The 23,057-nt window shown below is 39.6% G+C and overlaps 1 protein-coding gene across 1 annotated transcript in view; it reads right to left on the minus strand.

Annotated features, from left to right (window-relative positions):
• ERP27 (endoplasmic reticulum protein 27) overlaps nucleotides 1–23,057 on the minus strand; it is an 89,589-nt gene that overhangs the window by 23,221 nt on the left and 43,311 nt on the right. Inside the window, exon 6 of the mRNA XM_006888479.1 lies at nucleotides 14,604–14,801. Within this exon, the coding sequence (XP_006888541.1) occupies nucleotides 14,604–14,801 (198 nt within the window). The remainder of the gene's footprint in view (nucleotides 1–14,603; nucleotides 14,802–23,057) is intronic.

The raw sequence follows: 23,057 nt of genomic DNA on the forward strand, positions 1-23,057 counted from the left end.
AGGGATTTGAGTCTTAGAAGATCCCATTCATCTATGTTATCTTCTCCTGGTTGTAGGTTTTCCAGGATACTGGGAAGACTGTTTATGTTGTGGATTAGGACTTCTAGTGTTGTTCCTAGCTTTTCTGTAATGAAGTTTATAGTCCTTGGTTTTAGTCCTAGGTTTTAGTCACTGGCCATCAGAGCTCCAAATTATCTCCCTTTCTCTATCGCTCTAATCTCTGTCTTTCTGTACGTCTCTGGTAAGTGGTATGAAGCTGAGTTGCAATCTCCGTGGCAGGCTATTTGAACCGCCATCTGCTCTGTGGGAGAAGGAGGAGTCATCTCCTCCCCTGAAGCTACTGCCTTTGAAAACCTGCTGGAGGGTCAGCTATGGTTTGTTTCTGACTCGACAGCACACACAACAACTATGTGTGTGTCTGTGTGTTTGCTGTTATGTGCCACAGAATTGGAATGGACTCTGACCTTCCAGCAGGTTTTCCAAGGCTGCAAAACACAAAAGATTGCCCTTCATTGACCTTTGGAGCAACTGATGGATTCAAATTAACTTACCTGCCTTTGGGTTGGCAATTCAACTTTTTATCTACTAGGACACCAGAACTCAGGTATCGTAGTTAATGTTTTATAAGAATTAATCTTACTAGTTAACATATATGTTGTTGTATACTGTTGAGTCAGAACCGACCCATAGCTTACCCTCTAGTGAGTCTTCAGAGGTAGTAAATCATACTGGAGTAGATTGTCCATATTTCTGCCATAGAGCAGGTGGTGGATTCAAACCACACACCCTTGTGTTGGCAGTGAAATTCCTTAATACTAAGTCACCAGGTATGTCTTGGAGAGGGTGCAGCCAGAGTGCTCTTTGGAGGCAAACATGGTGAAGCTTCATCTTTCATACTTTGGACATGTAGCTGGGTGAGGCTATTCATTGGAGAGTGACATCATGCGTGAAAAGATGGGAGGGGGGGTCAGTAAAGAAGAGGAAGACACCCTAATAAGGTTGATTGGCATGATGACTTCACCAATGACTTGGAGTGTTTCAGAGATGGTGAAGATGGCACAGGGTAGGACAGGGTCAGCTTGGCCGTTCATAGGGTTCCTATAAGTCACTTGACAGCACCTAATAACAATAAGCAACCAGGAGCTTGTGTGTGTGTGTGCGTGTGTGTGTGTGTAACGTAGAGGATAGGAAACTAAGAAGAAAGAAAAATTATAACATCGCTAGCTGATAACACTTCTCAAACCATATCCATTACTAAATTGCCCTTTTCAGTAGTTTGACTTGAATAATTATGTTGTTGTTGTTATGTGCCATCGAGTTGCTTGCGACTCATAGTGACCCTATGTACAACAGCCCTAAATTCTGCTCTGTCCTGTGCTAATCGCACTGTCTCCGATACACCCATCCCGATTATTTCAGTCACTGAATCAATCCACCTCATAGAGGGCCTTCCCCTCCTGCGCTGTTTCTCCACCCTATTAAGCATGATGTCCCTCTCCAAGGACCGGTCCCTCCTTACAACATGTACAAAGTATGTTAGCCAGAGCCTCAGAATCCCTGCCTCTAAGGAGCTGCCTGATTTGACCCTTTCCAGGATGAATCTGTTTGTTTTCCTAGCAGTCCATAGTACACTCAATACTTTTCTCCAGCACCACAGCTCAAAGGCATCAATTCTCCTTCTATCCTCCCTAGTCATTGTTCAACTCTCTGATGCATAACAAGTGATAACAAAGACCATGGCCTGTATCAGATACACCTTAGTCTCCAGAGAGACACCATTGCTCTTCAGTACTTATGAGCAGCAGACTTTACCATGGCAATACGTCTTTTAATTTCCTGGCTACTGGTGCTGAGAGTGTTGACTGTGGAGCTGAGCAAACTAAAGCTGTGAAGAATCTCAATCTCTTCACCATCCATCCTGATGTTGCCAATTGGCCCAGTGGTGAGAATCTTTGTCTTCTTGACATTGAGCCTCTCAATCCATATTGGAGGCTGCAGTCCTTGGCCTTCTGCAGCAAGCGCTTCAGGTCCTCCTCAGTTTCAGCAAGCAGGGTTGTGTCATCTGCATAACACAGATTGTTGATAAATCTTCCACCAATCTTGACCCCACATTTCTCCTCATAGAGCCCAGCCTCCCGGATAATCTGTTCTGCATACAGGTTGAAAAGGTATGGAGACAGGACACATCCCTGGCATACGCCCTTCCCAATTTTGAACCAGGCGGTGTTCCCTTGCTCTGTTCTGATGACTGCCTCTTGGTCCAAGTATAGGTTTCTCATTAGGACGATCAAGTGTTCTGGTATTCCCATTCTTCTTAGAGTCAGCCACAGTTTGTTATGATCCACACAGTCAAACACCTTTGCATAGTCAATGAAACACACATATACATTCCTCTGGTATTCTGGTATATCTGAATAGTTATAGCTACCCTTAATATTATTGGCTACTATTCCTTTCTGAAACTGAAGAAGACATGAAGTGCTTGCTGCACAAGGACTGCAATCTTCAATATAGATTGAAGCTAAACAGCAAGAAGACAAAGATTCTCACCACTGGGCCAATTGACAGCACCATGATAGATGGAGTTTGAGGTTGTTAGCAATTACAGCTTGGTCAGCTTCACAACCAATTCTCTTAACACCAGCAGTCTGGAAGTCAAAAGCTGAATTTCACTGGGGAAATTTGCTGTCTGGGACCTCACCAGAGCACTGTTCATCAGTCTAGAGACTGAGGTGCACCTAATCCAGGCCATGGTATTCACAATTACTTGCTTTGCATCAGAAAGCTGGACAGTGATTAAGGCTGACAGAAGAAGAATTGATGCCTTCGAATTGTGGTGCTGGAGAAGAGTCTTGAACATATCATGGGCTGCCAAGAAAACAAACAGGTCTTTCTTAGAGAGGGTGAAACCAAGTTTCTCCTTGGAGGCTAGGATTTTGAGACTCCATCTCACATACTTTGGGCATGTGGCTAGGAGAGACAGATCCTTGGAGAAGGACATCATGCTCAGAAGGGTGGAGGGACAGTGCAGATAAGGGAGACGCCAGATAAGATGGATTGATACAGTGACTGAGGCAGTGAGAGTTGCTGTGTAAGTAGGAGTTAGTGTGACTGGCTCAGGACAGGGAAGAGTTCAGAGCTGCTGTACATAGGGTCGCTATATATTGCAGACGACTTAATAACACACAACAATGACATTCCTTTCTAAATATTGTTATGTATCATTGAGTCAGAACTGCTCTGTAACTGACCCTCTAGTGCATTTTCAGAGGTAGCTATGGGAAGATGTGGGAAGGAGATTTCACATCTTTCTCTCACAGAGCAATTGATATGTTCAAACAGCATGCCTTCAGGTTGACAGTGCAGCTTCTTAACACAAGGCTACAAGTTTATGCCAGGAAATATGGAGGAAAGCTACCTAGCCAACTGACTGGAAATGATATATATGTGTTTCCATTTCCAACAAAGGTGATCCAACAGAATGTGGACATTTTCAAACTATATCCTTAATACTACATGCAAGCAAAATATTGTTCAAGACCAGTGCATTGGTGGGAACTACTAGAAGCTCAAAGTGGTGTTAGAAGAGGCTGTGGCACCAGGGATATCATAGTTGATTTGAGATGGATACTGGGCTATAAGCAGAGAAGATAAAAATGATGTTTATTTATGCTTTATTGACTTTGCAAAGACACAACATTGAGAAGAAAGAGAATCTCAGAATACTTGATTATGCTCATACAGAATCTACACCTAGACCAAAAAGATGCTGTCTGAATGGAGCAAAGGAACACTGCATGGTTTAAAATCAGGAATGATGTGTTTCAGACTTGTATCTTTTCTTCAGACGTATTCAATATATGTGCTGAGCAAATAATCTGTGAAGCCAGACTCTATGGAGAAGAACACGGCATCAACATTGGAGGAAGAATCATCAACAATCAACCTGAGCTATGCAGGTGACACAACTTTGTTTGCTGAAAGTGAGGAGGATAGAAACCCTTGCTTCAGAAGATCAAGGACTATATCCTTGGGTATGGATTATATCTCAACATCAAGGAAACAAACACTCTCACCACAGGACCAACAGTCAACATTATGATAGATGGAGAAATGATTGAAGCTGCTACTGATTTAATCTTGTTTGGATCAACAATCAACACCCTAGGTACCAGCTTCAGGCAGAAGATGTATTGCATTGGAAAAAGTCTGCTGTTGGAACTCTCAAAAATGCTTAAGAGCAATGATGTCAGTTTGAAGACTAAGGTGCACCTGATTCAGAACATGGTCTTTTCAATCACTTGTTGTGCATCAGAGAGCTGGACAATAATTAAGGATGACAGAAAACTTGATGCCTATGAGTTGCCGTGCTGGAGCACTGAATATCCATGGACTGTTAAAAGAACAAACAGATATGTCTTGGAAAAATGGTAGCCATTATTCTACTTAGAGGCAAAAATGGTGAAGTTTTGTCTTTTATACTTTGGACATGTAGCTAGGTGAGGCTAGTCCTTGAAAGGGGACATAATGCTTGGAAAGATGGAGGATCATCGAAGGAGAGGAAAACTCTCAACAAGATAGATTGACTCGGTAACTTCAGCAATGGGCTCTTGTTTGTCAGAGATGATGAGGATGTCGCAGGATAGGGCAGGGTTCAGGTCTGCTGTTTATAGGGTCACAATGAATCATACTGGAGTCAATGGCACCTAACAACATGCCTTTCAAAACATTTACTATCCTTAAAAGAACACGAATTCTCTGACTCTTAATGTTTCACCTTACAAATAACCATCACATCATCAGCTTCTACCATTCTTGCATTTCACAATCATGTAAATAGCCTGCCCACAAACCACCTTGCCCTCTTTAGAACACTTAACATTTTCCCTTCTTGGCTAACTTAGCCTCTTCCCTTCTGCAGCCCTGGTATATTATTAGTGGTATTAAGGGTAAAAGAACATGTGGAGTGAGCAGAGAGAGACAATCCAAGGGAGGCTAGGGTCTAAGAAGGTAGATCACGAGTAATTATTCTATTTTCATTCTGTAGCAGGCTTGCCCAAGTGTGGTAGATTGAAGTTTAGATGAACCACAAAAGATATCCTTTGAGACCGGTAAGATTTTTATAATCATGGTATAAAGGGTAAATGTTGCAGTAGAGAGTCAAATGTTCCAATATTCTAGCCAGTGTGTATCCATTTCCCTCCAGATGCTTCCTGCCTTGACTACTTCCCTTTGGGCTCATCCTTGACATAAGACAATGTGCTCCAAACTCGGCCTCAAGTAGTGACCTTGAGTCATATCACAGGAAGAGGAGGAGGAGGTGGAAAAAAGAATTAGAGACAGAGACCAGAAGTTGATAGAAGAGATGTATTACAAGAAGGTGCCACCAGAGGCTGCTATGAATTGAAATGAAGTTGATCGCAACTAACAAATAAGAACAGCCAGAGGAAATAAGCAGCAACAAAAGTGTAGACACCAGGTTAGGCATCATTAACCATGGAAATGGGGGGCGGGGAGAATAACAATATTATGTCATTGTTAGGTGCCCTCGAGTCAACTCTGATCCACATCCAGCTTTTTCTGACCCTGCGCCATCCTCACAATCAGCCTGTACTGTGCTGTGCTCTGCTCAGGCCCATTGTTGCAGTCACCATGCCAATCCAGCTCGAGAGTCTTCCTCTTTTTCTCAAGGACCCTCCCCCTTTCCCAGTACCATGTGCTTTTCCATGACTGGCACCTCCTGGCAAAGTTTGTGAGACAAAGTCTCATCATCCTTGCCTCTTAGAGGGAGCCTTCTGGCTGTACTTTTCCTGACACGAATCTGTTCATTCACTTGGCAGTCCATGCTGTATTCAATGCTCTTTGCAACATCACAAAAGACATTGATTCTTCTTTTGTATTCTTTACTCATTGTCCAACTTTCACAAGCATTTGAAATAACACATCTGATATCAGGCATTCTCTTTTCTTTCTTTTTTTTAAACTCCTTCCCCTACCCCCTTCCTTTTTCTTCTTGTGTACCATCAAATCGGATCTGACGGGCACAGGAGGAGATTGCCCCTTATTCTACAGCGGAGCATCTGGTGGATTTGAACCATGCACCTTTGGGATTTCAGCACAGCTTCTTACCACTAAGCCACCAGAGCTCCCTTTTTTCCTTGCTTTCTAGGACCCTAAAAAGACCTTTGACAGTATATTTGCCCAATGCAACATGTCTTTTGAAATGCAGATGGTAAAAATTAACATTATAGTCAGAATTTAGAATTAAATCTGACCATACTTTTCACTTATTTCTTGAACAATCTTATTATTAAAATTTTTTGACATCTACTAAGTTCATTAGAAAATCCTTAATGAACTTCTGTATGTCCTACACTGGGTAACTACATGACCAGGGCTAGGAAGAGGTTAGGTCAACACTGTGATCTGACAGAATTCCTTTTAAAGTCCCCTCTCATCGTGCTGTTCCTGTTGTTAGGAGCCAAGCAATCCCATGAACAGCTGACCTAAACCCTGCCCCACACTGTGCCATCCTCATCATCTCTGACACACTAGGTGCTCAATAAATAGTTGATGAAGGAATGACTGACTGACTGACCATGAGAATGAGAATTCTTGTATGATGCCTGGTACAGAAGAAGTATCTTCTGTATAGTCATGTTTACTTCAACCCTCAACTTGAAGAGAATGCTGCATGTTTTATTTAATAAAATAGATTTACCATTTTCTCACCCTTTTGCATAACATTTGTTGTAATAGCCTACACAGTGACAACTATCACAGAGCTAGGCATGCGTAGAGAAAGCTGTGGCCATGTAGATCAACACTCTCAACATATATACGTTAGAACAGAAGCACTCTTCTCTCAGATGTTGAGAACGTATGGATACTGACAGTTCTCAGCTGTGTGCTGTCCACCCACCTCCAACCCAAAGTTTACTCTCAACTAAAGCAAGTCATGTTGATTGATTGTGTCCTATTCCTAAATGTAGCTTCTCTTCCCCTAACTCAAGGCCATCTGCAGCCACACCTTAGTCCCAGATCTTCCACAGGGTAATACAAACTATTGCTTCAATTGCATCAGTTTGACTTCTCTTTTCCGAGCCTTGGTATCTCCATTTCCACACAAGTTTTAAACCCAAGAACACTCCCCAGTAAACTTCCTGCTAGGAGATTCAGTCTCAGAGTCTTCTCTCTGGAAAACATAACATGACTTGTTAATTTTAAAAGTCTTACTTCACCAAAGCTAGAATTGTGTCAAATCTGGTCTAATTTTCCATCCTCTAGTCTAAGCTTACCCCGTGTTACTATATTAAAGTTAGGGGGCTTTATTTAGAAACTGAACCCTGTTATTAAGACTAAGAGCAATTGTTTGACTACTTAACACTAAAGTTTGGATTTCATAAAATTTTCTTAGCCCTTGACTTAGCTTAACCTCCTAACCCTTCACTCACCTCTGCCCTTCCACTCCTGGGATGACTCAGATTTTTCATTACCAAGCCCATAAAAACAATGACCGTGGTTGAAGGAAGGAAAGTAAAAAGTGGCACATTGGTCTATTTTAGAAGTGATTTGGTGAATGATGCATCACCTCCAAATTTATAGAAGCTTAATTTTAAATTTTTGCTTCTTTGATTTCTAGAGTACTTTTCCTCCAAAGGTATAAAGCAGCGTTTAACTTCCTCATTTTTCTACTTTCTGGATCTATGGAAAAATCCTGCAACCAGGAACACAAGTCAAATCTATTCCACTTCCTGGTTTATTTTTCCTCTGCTTGGAAACCTGATATTTTCAGAAAGGTGAAATAGGACTTTTTTCAAGACTCAGATATAAAATGAAATTTGTCTATGATGAGTCTTTTGCTTATAGATATTTTTTGTCCCCTATGTGGCTCCTTTACCCCCAATTCTGGGGCTTCCTTGGTCCACTGCCAGCCTCTCTCTTCTTTATCCAGACTTTCTTCTTATTCTACTCTCTGTCCTTGGCCCATGCTACACCTTCTGTCCAGTACTAGTCTGGTGGCTTCCATGTGGCCTGTCTCCACAGCTTCCCTCTTCTGCAAATTGTTACTTAAAATCAGGTTTGTTCTTCTCTCTTAGGAGACAATTTTTTCCCCTGGTATATTTGTAGTTGCTTAGAAAAATCTTTGACTGACTGACCGAATGAGTAAAGAGATGAATAAGTTTCTCTTTCATATCTCAGTTTGTATCCACTCTGTCCTTGGAAGCTCTTCTCCCAAGGTGTAGGTACGTTAAACTGGATCATGAAGAAGACAGTGTGCTTTCCTATGTGGCATAATCCAGCTATATGAACTGGGCAAGCAACCCCATTACAGCTGAGAGATAGAGTAATCTCAAATCTTTTCATGGTCTCAAATGTGAGGGCCTTCCATTCAAATTTCTTTAAGAAAGACTCTAAAGGGAGACTTTTCTTTTCCATAAGTCACAAAAATGAAAAAAAAAAAAATCATTGTTACCCAGAGAAGACAATATAGACAGTCCCAACATTATGAACAAGTTCCTTTAAATCTGTTTTTAAATTGAATACAAACTGAAACAGGTATGATTTGTGTCTAATGTCAGTCAGTCAAATATATTTGTCTTTCTATACATCAGAATGTTAGTAAACACTTCTTGGAACACTAAAACACCTGAAATATATAATAATACAGCAATTATCATAATGGTTTCACTTGTGTCAAAAAGGAGGGCTTGTTTTATAGAAACTATTGTATGTACCTCATATTATACAAAATGTGTTATCATGGAGGACATTATGCTGAGTGAAATATCCCTGTCACAAAAAGACAAAGACTGCATAATACCACTATTATAAAACAGGACTGACATAAGGGTTGGGGGGGAAACTAAGAAAAGAGGGGATCAATAATGTACACAGCATTGAAAGAGATGAGGGAGAGAACTGTATAAAAGGAATATATGATTAGGTATTAATGGCATGACAAGAGTCCAGAACAAGAGCTGCATAGAAAAGTGGTCTGGGGAGAGAGGGACTGTATAATAATGAAGTAACTTTTTTTCCAAAGAAACAAGTGAACTGGGGGTGGGGAGGCAGGGAGGAAAGTGTGCAACAATGAATGAATGGAAATCCAAGTTCTTTATAAACTTTGATTAAAATCTCAATTTAAAAAAATTAGTAGGCTATGTTTACAAGTGCTGATTTATAACTATGAACTGTATGTTAGTCATAACTATGTTCAGAACATAGTTATGAAGTACTGCCTGCATAGTATTACAGAAAACAAACGGAATGATCAAATCTTGATGCCTAGGATTTGATCTGAACTCATAATGACACTCAAGTCAGTTATAAATTCCTTATAATATTTCTAAGGCTGGAATCTTTATGGAAACAGATTGCCATCTCTTTCTTCTGTGGAGCAGCTGGTGGATTCTAATCACCAAATTTTTGGTTAACAGATGAGCATTTAACCACTATGAATCAGAGCTCTTTCAGATAATGTCCTGCCTTTGCTTAATATGTATTATTACCCTGGGTTCTTAAAATATCCTATGAATTATTATATCATTTTCAATGACCTGAATTGCAAAGATAGAATATGGTGGTAATGGTGGTCACAGAGCCACAAAGTGCTGAAACTCAAACACCCACTTTCATACCATTCTTTGAGTCATTATTCCAATGTCTTCCTTTTATCATAATCCTCCTAAGATTCTACCACACCACATCACCACTTAGTATCTTAAAGAAAAAGTATGACAGTGTCACCAGTGAGGGCCAATGAGTGATTTAACAATGAAAACAGCTGGAATGCATCTGGGTAGTACAGCAATAACATTGCCCCGGGGGGAAAAATTTAGAGTCTTTGGAATTGATTACCTGAAGACAGAGAAAGGTTAGAAATGACAGAAGTTTGTTATATTAGGTCAGATTTTTAGTGAACGCATGAGACTCTAGAAATTTCTTCTTTCTGAAAAAGCTCTGTCTTTGGTGATGTTTCCTTAAAATTACAAAAACCAGATTCAGTATGAAGAAGACAGGCAAAAATATCTAAAGGTTTCAGGAGAAACAGAGTAAGAATAACTCAGTTCAACACCTAAAACAATTAAGTAAATCCATAGAACATAATACATAAAAGAATGCTACTGAATTTATGTAAGTAAAAAAATAAACTGTGAAGATATGAAGATTTATGTGATCATAGATCAGATAGACATTGATGGAAATACTTCATATCAAATAACTGAAAAGGGAATTCAATATTGGGAAAAATATGCTTTAAAAAAAAAATCACACCAAGCCAGTTGCCGTAGATTCCATTTTGACTCACAGCAACCTCATGTGTGTCAAATAGAGCCACGATCCATCGAGTTTCAGTGACCACTTGTGGAGGAGGAATTCGCTAGGCTTTGTTCAGAAGAATCTCTGTGTGGAATTGAACTACAAGCCTTCAATTTAGTTGCTGAGCCCTTTAACTGTTTGTACCTCCCCAAACAAAATATAGTGTGTGGAAAGATCTTCTTTGGCACCTACCAAATCCCTTGATAAGTTCACAGGGTGGTCCTAATATTTCAAAACATAACAAAAAAGTTGAGAAGAAGGAAGAGAGTCGGGGGCAGAGGGGGCGAAGCAAATCAAAGAACTGGGAAATAAAGAGTTGATAAGGAAGTTGGATTGTGAGTGTGAAGAAAAGGAAATTTAAGAGCAACCAACAAGGAATTGAAAGTGTCGTTAGGCACCAGGTGATTGGCAGCTGTTAAGAAACTCTAGGGAGTGTGTTAATTGGCATTGAATTAGCTCCAGCTCAGCATGTAACAGGATGAAATATTGCTTCATCTGTGCCATCTTCATGGTGATTAGGGTTTGGACATTGTTTTGTGTCGGCTGATTTTTGTAAATAGATTACCAGGTCCTCCTTAATCTTACTCTGGAAGCTTTGCTGGAACTCATTCATCATGGTTGACCCTGATGATATTTTAAATAATGCTGGCATGCCTTTGAGTATTATGAAACATACAGCCACGGCAATATGATATTCCGATAGACAGCAGTGGATTGTAGATAGCAGATGAGAAGAAATAAATGTGTATGGCTGGACAATCAGAGTAGTTATCAGGAAGAGTTTCCTGGCTCAGAATATGAAGAATTCGGGCTTCCATGGCCAAATTCAGGCTCCTGGGATGTCCCTGCCCCAGCAAAATTTTTTAGCCTTAGGCCCAAGGCTGTTTGGTTTAATCCAGCGTAGCAGATGGACTGGGTGACCCTTCAGAAGTTCAGCCTCATGTTTCTGAGAAGTGTACTGCACACTGCTGCTTTCACGGTGTCCTTGCCAGCAGCTGACTCCCAGCTTGGAGCCTGTGGAGTTTTCCCCACAGTAGGGAACAACCATGCCTTTCACTCCGTTCTTCTCTTGGACCAGTTCTCAGGTGTACGTCTGTGGTTTTTCAGCTCTTCAGCACTTAGGCACTTTCCTTTCAGAGCCAACGGCCTCCTGGGAACAATGCAGCATCTGTGTGTTGACAGTAACAGCCTGTGGGCCAGAGACACTCTGCCAAATACTCCCTCTGTCCCTCATGGGCTGGATTGCACACCTCACCTGCAATAATCCATGGCTTAGTCAACCCCAGCCCACCACAGCTCCCTTCCTCCTTCCCACTCTCCAACCTTTTGCCTAAATTGATTCCTAGCTGCTTTGCCACATTTAAGCCAGTCTCATGTAAGATGGTTTCTACCCACCTCCCATCCCACCCACAGCGTGAACAATAACAGATTAGTGGCATGTGGCCTGATACTACAGCAGTATTGGGGGATGAGGTACAGACTCTGCTTAGCTGGGCAATTGGGTATTTACAAAGGGTTTGGCCTGCAAAGAGATGTCGGTCTTTTCCTATAACATTATTGCCCTTTATTTATTATGGGGGTTGTTGATTTACATGTGGAGCTGGGAATGCTAAATAAGCATGAAGTTTGTGCATGGTCTGTTTTTTTGAGTTCAGAGACTTGGAAACCTCATTTAACTTCTGGCAAAAAAGACTTAGTCCCCAAATGCTGTTGAAGTGCAACAATGAATGAATGAAAACCCAAAATCTCTGTAAATGTTCATTAAAATTAATAAAATAAAATAAAGAAAAGAAAGCTTCCCTTAGAAAGAGTGCTCAAACTTCTAGCCTCCTAAACAGTGAGAAAATAAATTTGTTTGTTAAAGCCAAACCCCCCCGCCCCCATTCTTTTGTTCTTGGACAGAAGTCACAGAGGGGATGTGTGCTTATGAGGAAGCCAGAGTTTCAACCTTTACGTTACTCTCAGCAAGCAGAAATGATATGTGCATATTGTGTATAAATTCAGTGTTAAATGACAATCGGCATAATCTGTCTCTAGAATTATACCTTCTGGTTAGAAGTATCACAGTATCTTAAAGCTTCTGTTCAGTGATATTGATATGAATGAAACAAAGTGTATATATAGCATTACCCACTGTTACTGAGTTGATTCCAACTCCCAGCAGCCCTGTTGGATACAGCAGAACTGCTCCTTAGGATTTCCAAGTCTGTAGACATTCATGGAAGCAGATCACCTCGTATTTGGAGCAGAAGGTCTGGTGGATTCCAATTGCCAACTTTATGATAGCAGTTCAATAAAGGATTTTTTTTTAAAGAGAGAGCATATGAAGTTAAGGACTGAAATGGAGCAGTCTGTGTGTATGTATGTGTGGTTAGAAGGCCTTCTGATCCTGTTGTTTAACATCTCTGAGGTTTAATTTGCCTGTTTTTATTCAGCACAAAGTAGGTATTTGAAAGTATGCAGAAGTATCAGAGTTCCACCTTTTGAGCCTTTTCTTCTGATTCATTCTTTTCTCTCTGAAAAATATCATGATGGTGATAGTTAGATTTGGAGCTCACCCGTAATACTGAACTGAGATTATCAAACCCAACTGTTTGACTGAGACCTCTACTGTATCTTCAGTTTTAGCTCATGAACCCTTTCACATGAAACTAATTTCCTACTGACACCTTAAATAGAATGGTGGAAAGAAAATTCAGCTCTTTTGCACATGCAGGACTGTTCTAAAACCATTTCTCTAGTTCATGACTAGATCCTAACAGAGAGCGTTCTTATGGTCTAGTGGTAAGAGTTATGCTGTTAACCCAAAGGGGGGCAGATGACATCCACCTCATGAAAAAGGTATGCAATCTCTCTCATGCTATATAGTCTCTGAAAACTCTCTGGTGGGCCAGCTATGAGTTAGTTCTGATTCAACGGTACATAAAACAACATATGCTAACAAGCATCTTGCCTCTGACTGCCATATCCCACTTATTTTTGCTTTTAATTAAATTAGCTGGCATCCAAGTAATGCCTAGGAAATAAAATAAAAAGTCACTGTCCTTTGAGTCAATTCTAACTCATATTGATGCTGCAAGTCAGAGTAGAACCCTGTCCCGTAACGTTTGTGAATTTCTAATCTTTCTGGAATCAGACTGCCTCTTCTTTTTCCACTGAGCAGTGGGAGAGTTCAAACTGCTGAATTTTAGGCTAGCAATCTAGCATTTCATTCACTGCCCCACCAGGGTCCCTTGTAGAAAATAAAAGAGATAGAAAACAGTAACAGTAGAAATGAAAACACCCAAATTGAGACTGGAGAGCATTATGCTGAGTGAACTAATTCAGTCTCATAAGGACAAATACTGCATAAGGCCATTATTATAAAAATAGAAGGATAACTAAAAAAATGTGCATGGGGATCCAAAGGCGGAAGGGGTGAGAGCAGGGGGTCAAGATGGGTAGGGGCGAAATCACAAGGTTGCACAATCTGGTGGGTGGAGGGAGAGGGTGAAAGAAATCGTAAAGATTTGATGAGTACCAGAAGGATAAGATAATGATGGGAATAATCCAATGGTGATTAATTTTATAAAACACAATGTATGGGAATGTTTGTGTAAAACATAATGTCAATGAAGGAATGTGGAGGGGGAACTGCATAATAAAAAAAAAAAAACAAAGAAAGGGAGAAACAAAACCCAACAAACCCAAATAAAGTTGCCATTGAGATTTTAACTCATGGTGGTCCCGTGAGTTCAGAGTAGAATAGATTGCCAGATCTTTCTTCTGAGGTGTCTGTGTGGATTCAAACGACTCATCTTTCATTTGATAACGGAGAACTGAGTTGATTCTCATTCACACCCAACCTTTTGGGTAGGGTTGGGTAGAAGTGCAGCCTTTTGGCTTCCTAAACTGTAATTGTTATAGGGACAGACTGTTTTATCTTTCTCCCATAGAGTGGTGTGTTTGAACTGCTGACCTTTGTGATATCAGAACACTTTAACCACTACACCACCAGGGTTCCTTTTATACCAACAATCTCCCCCACCCCCTGTAGAAAAAAACAACACCAAACCCAAACCCTACTGCCATCAAGTTGAGACAGACTCATAATGGGTTTCTGAGATACTATAAATTATCTTTAGAGGAGACTATCTTTCTCTCATGAGCAGCTGTTGGATTGGAACCACTAAAATTTTGGTCAGCAGTACAACACATTACACTCTGTGCCACCCCAAAACTCTTAAAATAGCATAGAAAGGGTAATGCTAGTTTGCTTTACTGTGTAGTTTTACACTTACCAATCGCTTCCCGTTTAGAAATCCATCACAAAAGCTTTGCACTTTTTCTTCTGAAACCTCTGCCAGGGGCAATGTATCCCAGTCCTCATCTGAGATCTGGTAAATTGCCAGGGCAGGCAGTTTAGACTTCCTAAGTTTGAAATATGATATCACCTTCCCATTCTCCTTTATATCACTGTCCACCAGGATAAAAAGAATCTGCAGTTGGAGAAAGTTGAAAGAGAACAACCTATTTGAAAACCTGAAGAGAAAATGAAAGATACCTTGCAATCATTGTAAATTATATATAATGAATCTATGGGCTGTGACACACAAGTTTAACCTCAGCTGAATTAAAGTTAATTTTCCATATATTATGTTGCTTTGGCTTTTATTCTCATTGATCAAATTAATTTAATCTTCACAACATAGAATTGGAAGACTTCAGTGACTATATAAAGGAAGAGGTCTAGCCCAAAGATGGAAAGCAGATAATTAGTTTGAAAGCCTGCCCTGAGCATTTTCTAGCTGGATGACTTTAGGTGTGCTACTGAGCCTCCTTGGGACTCAATTTTATAATTAGTACTTTGTTGAGGAGATTAAATGAAATGATGCATTTATTTAGATTTTTCTATATATGCTTTTTAACTTTTTAATTGTGATTTTAATGAAAGTTTACAGAAAAGTTGGAGTTTTCATTAATTCATTGTTGCACATTTTCTTCCCTAACCAACTCCTCATTTACTTATTTTTTAAAATATTCCTTCATTGCATAGTTTTCTCTCTCTTCCCCAATCTTCCCCCAGTCCACTTGGCTATGCACCTCTTAGTTCTGGGCTTTTGTCATACAAATAATGTATAATCATATATTTAAACAGTTCTTTCCTTCATCTGCTCCAATGTAATGTTCATTATGTATTTCCTCTTTTCTTAGTTTCTCTTCAACTTCCATGTCAATCCTGTTTTATATCAGTAGTATTATACAGTATTTGTCCTTTTGTGACTGACATATTTCACTCAGCAAAATGTCCTCCAGGGTTAGCCATGCTGTATAATATTTTATGAGTTCTTTGTTTTTCAGTGCTGTGTAGTATTCCATAATAGAAAAACCATAGTTTTTTCTGTCCATTCATTTGTTGATGGGCATTTGGGTTGCTTGAATCTCTTTGCTGTTGTGAATAATGCAGCAATAAATGTGGGTGTGCACTTATCTGTTTGGCTGGCAGCTCTGGATTCTTTAGGGTATAGTATTGGCACCAGCAGCCAGGAAATGAAAAAAACTTACTGCATTGGGAAGTCTGCTGTTAGAGACCTCTCCAAAGTACTGCAGAGCAATGGTGTCACTCTGGAGACTAATGTGTGCTTGATACAGGCCATAGTCTTTGCAATCACTTGTGATGCATCAGAGAGCTGGGCAATGACTAGGGATGATAGAAGGAAAATTGATGCCTTTGAGCTGTTGGGTTGGAGAAGCATATTGAATAAACCATGGACTGCTAAGAGAATGAACAGGTTCATCATGGAGAGGATAAAACCAGGCTGCTCCTTGGAGGCAAGGATTCTGAAGCTTCATCTGACATATTTAGGACATGTTGCAAGGACGGACCAGTCCTTGGAGAGGGATGTCATGCTTGGGAAGGTGGAGGGAAAGTGCAGGAGAGGAAAATCCTTGATCAGATGGATTGATTCAGTGACTAGGGTAATGGGGGTAGGTGTGTCAGAGACAGATTGGCACTGGATAGAGCAGGATATAGGGCTGTTGTACATAGGGTCACTATGAGTCACAGGTGATTTGATGGCACATAACAACAACAACAACATATTCTTCATAGTGGAATTACTGGATCAAATGTTATTTCTGTTTCTAACTTTCTGAGAAAGCGCCATACTACCTTTCACAGTGGTTGTACCATTTGACACTCTTGCTAGCAGTGTATAAGGGTTCCCCTTTCTCCACGATCTTGTTAGTATTTGTTTTTTGCTGCTTTGTTGAGATTTGCTGTTGTTACTGGAGTGCGATGATATCTCATAGCTGTTTTTATTTGCATCTCTCTTAGAGCTAAGGATTTTGAACATTTTTTCATGCATTTCTTTGCCCTCTAAATGTCTTCTTTGGTGTAATGTCTGTTCATATCCTGTGCTGATTTTGTGACTGGCCTATTTACCTTTATCTTGTTGAGGTGATAGAGTATCCTATAAATTTTAGACATGAGTCCCTTATCAGATATGTCATTACCAAATATTTTTTCCCAGTCTGTGGATTTCCTTTTTATTCTCTTGGAGAAGTTTTTGATGTGCATAGGGATTTGATTCTTAGAAGGTCCCGTTTATCTATTTTATTCTCTCTTGGTTGTAGATTTTTCAAGATGCTTGAAAGACTGTTCATGTTGTGGATTAGGGCTTCTAGAGTTCTTCCAAGCTTTTCTCTGATGAAGTTTATATTCTTTGGTTTTACTCCTAAGTCCTTGATCCACTTTGAGTTGGTTTTTGTGTATGGTGTGAAGTGTGGGTCTTGCTTAAGTTTTCTACGGATAGTTTTCCAATTTTACCAACACCATTTGTTAAAGAGGTTTTCATTTCCCCACTTAACTGATTTTGTCTCCTTGTCAAAAATCAGCTGATCGTAGGTAGATGAGCTATTATTTCTGAGTTCTCAATTCTATTCCATTGATCTATCTGTCTGTATGACTCGTAGTGACCCTATGAACTAAACATCTGAATCCTGTTTATCCTGTACCATTCTCTCACTTCCTAACACAATGTCCATTGTGGCTTTGTTCACAATAGCAAAGAGGTGGAAACAAATGTTCATCAACAAACAAATGGATAGAGAAGCTCTGGGATATTCACACAAAGGAATACTATACTGCACTGAAAAACAAGGAACTAAAAAAACAAACAAGGAACTAATGAAATATACAAAATGGGTGACCCTGGAGGACACTATGGTGAGTGAAATATCTTAGTCACAAAAAGGCAAATACTGCATAGTGCCACTGTTGTAAAGCAGAACTGACATTGGGGTTGAGGGAGACTGAGAAAGATGGCATAAATTATGACACAACCCTGCTTGCTGAAACTGAAGAGGACCTGAAGCGCCTGCTGCAGAGTGTCAAGGACTGTAGCCTACAATATGAATTGAGGCTCAATGTCAAGAAGACAAAGATTCTCACCACTGGACCAATTGGCAGCATCAGGATGCATGGTGAAGAGATTGAGATTGTACACAGCTTCAGTTTGCTTGGCTCCATAGTCAATAGTCTTGGCACCAGCAGCCAGGAAATTAAAAGGCACATTGCCATGGGAAAGTCTGCTGTTAGGGACCTCTCCAGAGTACTGAAGAGCAATGGTGTCTCTCTGGAGACTAAGGTGCATCTGATACAGGCCATGGTCTTCGTAATCACTTGCTATGCATCAGAGAGTTGGATAATGACCAAGGAGGATAGAAGGAGAATTGATGCCTTTGAGCTGTGGTGCTGGAGAAGAATATTGAGAATACCATGGACTGCTAGGAAAACAAATAGATTTGTCCTGGAAAGGGTTAAACTGGGTGGCTCCTTGGAGGCAAGGATTCTGAGGCTCCATCTAACATACTTTGGACATGTTGTGAGGAGAGACCGGTCCTTAGAGAGGGACATCATGCTTGGGAGGGTGGAGGGACAGCGCAGGAGAGGAAGGCCCTCTGTGAGGTGGATTGATTCAGTGACTGGGATAATTGGGATGGGAGTGTCAGAGACAGTGCAATTGGCACAGGACAGAGCAGAGTCAAGGGCTGTTGTACATAGGGTCAGTATGAGTTGCAAGCGACTCAACAACACATAACAACAACAACAACATTGAAACAGATGAGGGAGAGAACTGTTTAAAAGGCATATATGCTTAGGTATTATTATGACAGTAGTCCAGAATGAAGGCAGCATAGTGGAGTAGACTTGGGGGGAGGGATTATATAACAATGAAAAAAATTTTTCTTTTGCTTTTCAAAGAGAAGAATGAATTGGGGGGAGGGGTGAGCAGGGAGAAAAGTTCAAAAATGAATAAATAGAAAAACCCAACCCAAAACAACCAAATGAAGTAAAAAAAAAAAAAACAAAAAAAAACAAGAAAGAAAGAAGAAAAAAGAGCCCATTGCAACATTGACTATATCAATCCACCTAGTTGAGGGTCTTACTCACCTTCGCCAACCCTCCACCCTTCCTAACATCATGTCCTTCTCCAAGGAATAGCACTGTCCAAGGAATAGGACATGTTGCTACATGTCCAAAGTGTGTGTGAGGCAAAGAAGAGAAACTGAGGAGAAATAAAAAAACGAGGTGGATATCAGAAGAGACTCTAAAGATTGCACTGGAGCATTGATAAGCCAAATCTGAAGGAAACCATGTCAAAGTGAAAGAGCTGAAAAGATATTAATGTCAAAGGGCATCTTGGGAGGACAAAGCAAAGTATTATAATATGATGAATTACACTGATTGCTTTTCTTGCTTTGAACCATCCTTGCATACCTGTTATTAATCCCACTTGGTCATGGTGAATTATTTTTTTATGTATTTTTTTTTATTCTATTGGCCATGATTTTACTGAGAATTTTTGCATCTATGTTCATGAGAGATATCTGCCTGTATTTTTCTATATTGGTGATGGCTTTACCTGACTTTGGTATCAAGAATATGTTTGCATAGAATGAGTCTGCGAGAATTCTGTCTTTTTCTATTTTCTGAAATAGTTTATGTAGAATTAGTGACAGTTCTTTTCTGAATGTTTGATAAAATTCACTTGTAAAACCATCTGAATCTGGACTTTTTGTTGGAAGTTGTTTTATTATCTGTTCAATTTCTTCTTTTGTATTGGGTCTGTTCAGGTGTTCTACTTCAATCTGTGCCAGTTTAGGTAGGTTGTGAGTTTTTACATATCTGTCTATTTCCTCTAGGTTTTCATACTTTTTGAGTGTAGTTTTTCCATAATATTCCATTGTTAACCTTTCTATTTTAGTTGGTTTTGTTGTGACATTTTCCCTGTCATCTTTTACTTGGGTTACTTGTATGTTTTCTTTCTTTACCTTTGTTAATTTTCCTAGTGGTTTTTAAAATGACCTACTCAAAGAACCAACTCTTAATCTTGTTGATGGTTTCAACTGTTTGTTTTTAATTTCATTTTTTTTTCTGCCCCAAATTTTATAATTTAATTTTTTAAGAGGATGTTGGGTTTTCTTGCTGTTATTTTTCAACTGTTTGGAAATATTGAGTTAAAGATCAATTATCATTTTTTCTTCTCTTTTGATATGTTTGCTTATTGCTATAACTTGAACTCTAATCTGCTTTGGCTGTTACCCAGTTTTGGTAATGTGTATTTTTATTGTCATTTGTTTCAAGAAACATTCTAATTTCATTTTTTTATTTCTTCTAGTACCCATTCATTTTCAAGCAAGGTGTGATTCACCTTCCTAATGTATAATTTTTTTCCATTTTTATTCTTTTCTTATTACTTTCTAATTTTGTGGCTTTTTGGTCTGAGAAGATGCTTTGTATTATTTTTATGTTTTTTTAATTTATTGATATTTGCTTTGTGACATAAAATGTGTTCTCTTCTGAAGAATGTTCCATACACATTGGAGAAGAAGGTGTACTGCACTTTCTTGGGGTGCATTAGCTTTTATATATCTATGAGATTGAGTTGGTTTATTGTGTGAGTTAATTCTTCATTATCATTTTATTTTTTTTATTTTTATACTGATTTATTTATAAGTTTGAGTACAGTGTTTTTCACAAAAGATCTTCAGCCCCCCACCCATCAAATTGTGTAACCCTATGATTAACACCCTCTCCACCCCCTGCCCATCCTCACCTCTCGGCTTCCACCCTCCCCACACCCCTTGGATCTTCATATTCATTCTACGATAATGTTTTCAAACAATATTTGTCCTTGGTTACCTTTTTTTTCTCATTCTATCTTTTCTTGAGAGTGGTATATTGAAGCCTCCTCCTACTATTATGGTGGTGTCTATTTCTTTTTTTCAGTTCTGTTAACATTCGCTCTTTATATTTTGCAGTTCTATCATTTGGTGCATAGATATTTATTATGGTTGTGTCCTCTTGTTCTATTGACCCTTTAATTATTATATAGTGACATTCTTTGTCCTTTGTGATGGTTTTTGTGCTGAAATATATTTTATCAGAGATTAATATCACTATTCCTGCATTTTTCTGGTTGCCATTTGCTTGAGGGGAGCTCTGGTGGCCTAGAGGCAAGAAGGTGAGCTGCAGTTCTGAAGACAATACCCCCAGCTGCTCTGCAGGAGAAGGATGGGCAATCTCCTTGCCATCTGTTTGGTCTACCTTTCCCCACCTTTTTATTTTTAGTCTTTCTTTCCCTTCACTTTTCAGGTATGTCTCTTGTAGACAACATATTGATGGGTTTTGGTTTTTCTACCCAAGCTACTTCTCTTTTCCACTTAAACCATTCCTATTCAGTGTAATTATAGAGAGGCAAGAGGTTTTTTGCTATCATTTTGTGGAGTTCTTTTTGGTGTTGTTGCTGGTTACTCTGGTTCAGCCTACTTTCTGTGGCATCTCTGTAAGAAAGGCTTCCCTCAGTATTTCTTGCAACATTGGTCTTGTTTTTACAAATTCCCTTAACTCTTTCTTTTTGAGAAAATCTTGATCTCTCCTTCATATTTGATGGATAGTTTTGCTGAGTACAGTATCCTTGGTTGATAGTTGTATTCTTTGAGTGTTTGATGTAATTTCACTGTCTTCTTGCTCACATGGTTTCTGCTGTGAAATTGGCACTTATCATATTTGCTCTCCCTTTTAGGTTACTCTTCATTTCTCCCTAGCTGCTTTCTGTATTCTCTCCTTACCTTTGGTTCCAGCAAATTTGACTGTGATATACTTCGATATTTTTCTTTTCTGGTATATTCTATATGGTGTTCCCTCAGCTTCTTGTACACATATTCTGCCGTTCTTCACTATGCCTGGAAAGTTTTCTTCTAGTAATTTTTCCTCAACTTTCTCAGTGCCTTTAATAGCTTCTTGCTGTTCTGGGATTCCAATTATGTGCATATTATTCTTCTTAATGGTATCCCACATAATTCTTAGGCTTACTTCCCCTCCCCTCTTTTTTTTATTTTTCTTTTTGTTCTAGTAGATCAATGTTGAGAATTCTATCTTTTATTTCATTAATTCTGTGTTTCATCTCTTCAGTTCTTCTCATATGTTCCTCCAACATGTTGACAACATCTGAAACATTGACCAATGTTCTTGTTCTAGATTGTGGTTTCTTGTTTTTCTGAAGTTTCTAATGCCTAATTTGTTTGCATTGCCTTGAATTTTTTTTTTTTTTAGTTTCTCATGGCTTTTCCATGCAAATTCCTGTGATTTTTTTGAGTAATTCTCTCACCTGTTGAACATATTCAAACATTGTTCTTTTGAATTCTATGTCAGAAAGTTCCATCAGATTTTTCTAGCTTCAGGAAATCCATTGATTCCATGTTATAATTGCTCTTTTGAGTGACCTCTAGTTTTGGTTTTATGAAAAGTGTGAGGTAGACTTTTTCTTTCATGTCATTGCTGTGGTAGAGTTTTTTATGTCTGAAGTCTTAACAGGCCTTTGTTCTGATAACATTGGCTCAAGAGCTCACTGCTTTAGAGTAGGGGAGGGCAGCCCATCATAATGAAATTTCTCTCTGATCCTTTGATTCAAGGGAAAACTTGCATCAGTTAAGGGGAGAGATGGCCTGTGAATTAGCAGCCTTCTCAGACAGGCAACTGCTATAGCTAGGCTGGCCCAAAGGGTTCTCAGCTCAAATACTGGCTCTCAGAGGGGGAAGAAAATGGCTTTACTAGTGATATCAGTGCTCCTGATGCAGGACAGTTGAGTGGTGGGGGGACAGCTGTCACCAGGCATCTAGGCAGTGGTCTAGTGCTCTGGGAAGGATCATGGTCCAGACCACACTGGAAGTGCCACCTTTTGACCTGGCAGGCAATGGTTCTATTGCTGGCCCGGGTATGAGTGCTCCTGGGCTGGGCCATAACCTTGCATAGATGCCAAGGAAGCAGGGGGGCCAATAGTCTCCCAGGCCAGCCACACCACACACCCTTTGGTGTCTTGTAGCAGAGAAACTGTAAGGGCCCATGTACATGCATCTGCATTTAATTTTCTAGCATATTAAACACTAAAGAGTTGCTATAGCTTCTATTCTAACTCCTGGTGACTGTGTCAGAGTAGAAGTGCGCTTGTTGATTTCTACTCTACTTATGGGTTCTTAGTTGTTTTTAAGTGCTATCAAGTAAGCTACAACCCATAGCAATGCTAAAAGCACTGGATCAGAATCCTAACCTATGCCATCCTCATCATCTCTGATAGACTTGACCTCTTGTAACAGTCGCTGTGTCAATCTGCTTTTTGATGGTCTTCTTCTCTTTCACTGACCTGCCACCTTTCTTACTATGATGTCTTTTCATGAGGACTAGTCACTTC

The sequence above is a fragment of the Elephantulus edwardii genome, unplaced genomic scaffold, assembly GCF_000299155.1.
Source record: "Elephantulus edwardii isolate Elephantulus edwardi_28Jun2011 unplaced genomic scaffold, EleEdw1.0 scaffold00067, whole genome shotgun sequence".
Classification (NCBI taxonomy): Eukaryota; Metazoa; Chordata; class Mammalia; order Macroscelidea; family Macroscelididae; genus Elephantulus; species Elephantulus edwardii.